General features: G+C 57.6%; 1 protein-coding gene across 1 annotated transcript in view; it reads right to left on the bottom strand.

Moving 5' to 3' along the window:
* ANKRD11 (ankyrin repeat domain 11) overlaps positions 1 to 1,348 on the bottom strand; it is a 33,376-nt gene that overhangs the window by 4,883 nt on the left and 27,145 nt on the right. Inside the window, 3 exon segments of the mRNA XM_009077379.1 lie at positions 2 to 276; positions 312 to 1,169; positions 1,172 to 1,348. The exon segment at positions 1,172 to 1,348 is cut by the window's right edge and continues 18 nt beyond it. Coding sequence (XP_009075627.1) covers positions 2 to 276; positions 312 to 1,169; positions 1,172 to 1,348 — 1,310 coding nt within the window.

Here is a 1,348-nt window from a genome sequence, read left to right as displayed (position 1 = left end):
CCTCCTGTGGGACGCTGCTCTCGGCGCTGGCCACGGGCTGGGGACAGGGCTGGGAGCTGCTCTCTGCCACCCCACCAGAAGATGACAGCTCCTCGTGCACGGCCTCCACCTCTTTGCTCTCCACCTGTGCAGACTCGGACGGCGTCTGCTGTGCTTCCGAGTCCTCTGCTTTCTCCTCCCCTACGCTCAGCGCTTCCGAGGTGGCCTCTTGCGCAGCCACTTCTGGTTTCTGCTCCTCTGGTGGTGGCTCTGTCTCCGTGGGCAGCACAGCTGCGGCTGTGCCTCCGGGGGCAGCACAGCTCCTGCCTGGCTGGCCAGTGGCTCCTCTGGCTCGCCAGGTGCCACCACGGACGCGCTGGCTTTGATGATCCCAGTGCTGGGTTCCGAAGTTGCTGCTGGGGTTTCCTCCACTGCCTCTGCCTCAGCCATCTCCGTCTCTGCAACGTCCTTAGGCTGGAGTGGCAGCTCTGGAAGTGAGAAGGGGCCAAGGTCCAAGTCATCCTCGGTGTTGGTGAAGGGATCAGGCCACGACACTGCCTCCTCCGTGTTCACAGGTGCTGCGTTGCTGTTTTCCAAGTAGTTGTTTTCTGGTGCAGTGACAACTTCCGCCTGCGGTTCTGCTGGCATACACGGTGGCTCCTGAGGGATCTCTGGGGCTTCCTCTGGGAGAGGCTTGCAGTTATTGAAAAAGGTGTCTAACCTAGTAGGGGACATGTACGGAGCTTGCTCTTCAGCATTTGCTATTTCTCCTGGAACTGCTTCCTCAGCATCCTCCTTGACCTCCTCCAGTCTTGGCTCAGACACCGACAGAGGGTAAGAGATGGGAGAAACAGGGTAGGAAGTCTCTGTGGGAATGAAGGCTACGGGCGCAGGATGAATTGGCTCTAGGGAACAGAGTGGAGGTTTAGGGGACTCAGAAACCCTTTGCGGAGATTTCATCAGAAGCTCTGAGCTCACGGACCAGGTGTGCTCTGAGGGGTTACCCATCAAGCTGGGAGTAATGGCGGTGTCTGGGTTTCGGGGAGGAGGGTTATCCCAGTCTATGCTGTTTTGCTCTGGCATACCCGAACTAAAATGGTTTTCCTCGATGGGTGGTAGGTAAGTGGATTCTGGTGGCATGATGGAGGCAGTGGCTTGCTGCTCCTCCGTGGGATCCAAGGGCATGCCGAGGGAAGAGCACTTTCCACTGAAGGAGCCAACAACTCATCTCTGTGCGAAGGGGAGGATTTTGCTTGTAAACCAGAAAAGACACTCTCAGGTGACTGGGAGACCCCACTGACAGATCCTGGGGCGCAGTGCAAAGCTTCCACTTTGGGTGAGGAAACTCCATAATCCGGTGAGTAATACC

This window comes from Acanthisitta chloris, unplaced genomic scaffold (genome assembly GCF_000695815.1).
Source record: "Acanthisitta chloris isolate BGI_N310 unplaced genomic scaffold, ASM69581v1 scaffold4826, whole genome shotgun sequence".
Taxonomy (NCBI): Eukaryota; Metazoa; Chordata; class Aves; order Passeriformes; family Acanthisittidae; genus Acanthisitta; species Acanthisitta chloris.
This window is presented reverse-complemented; position numbering and strand designations above follow the sequence as displayed.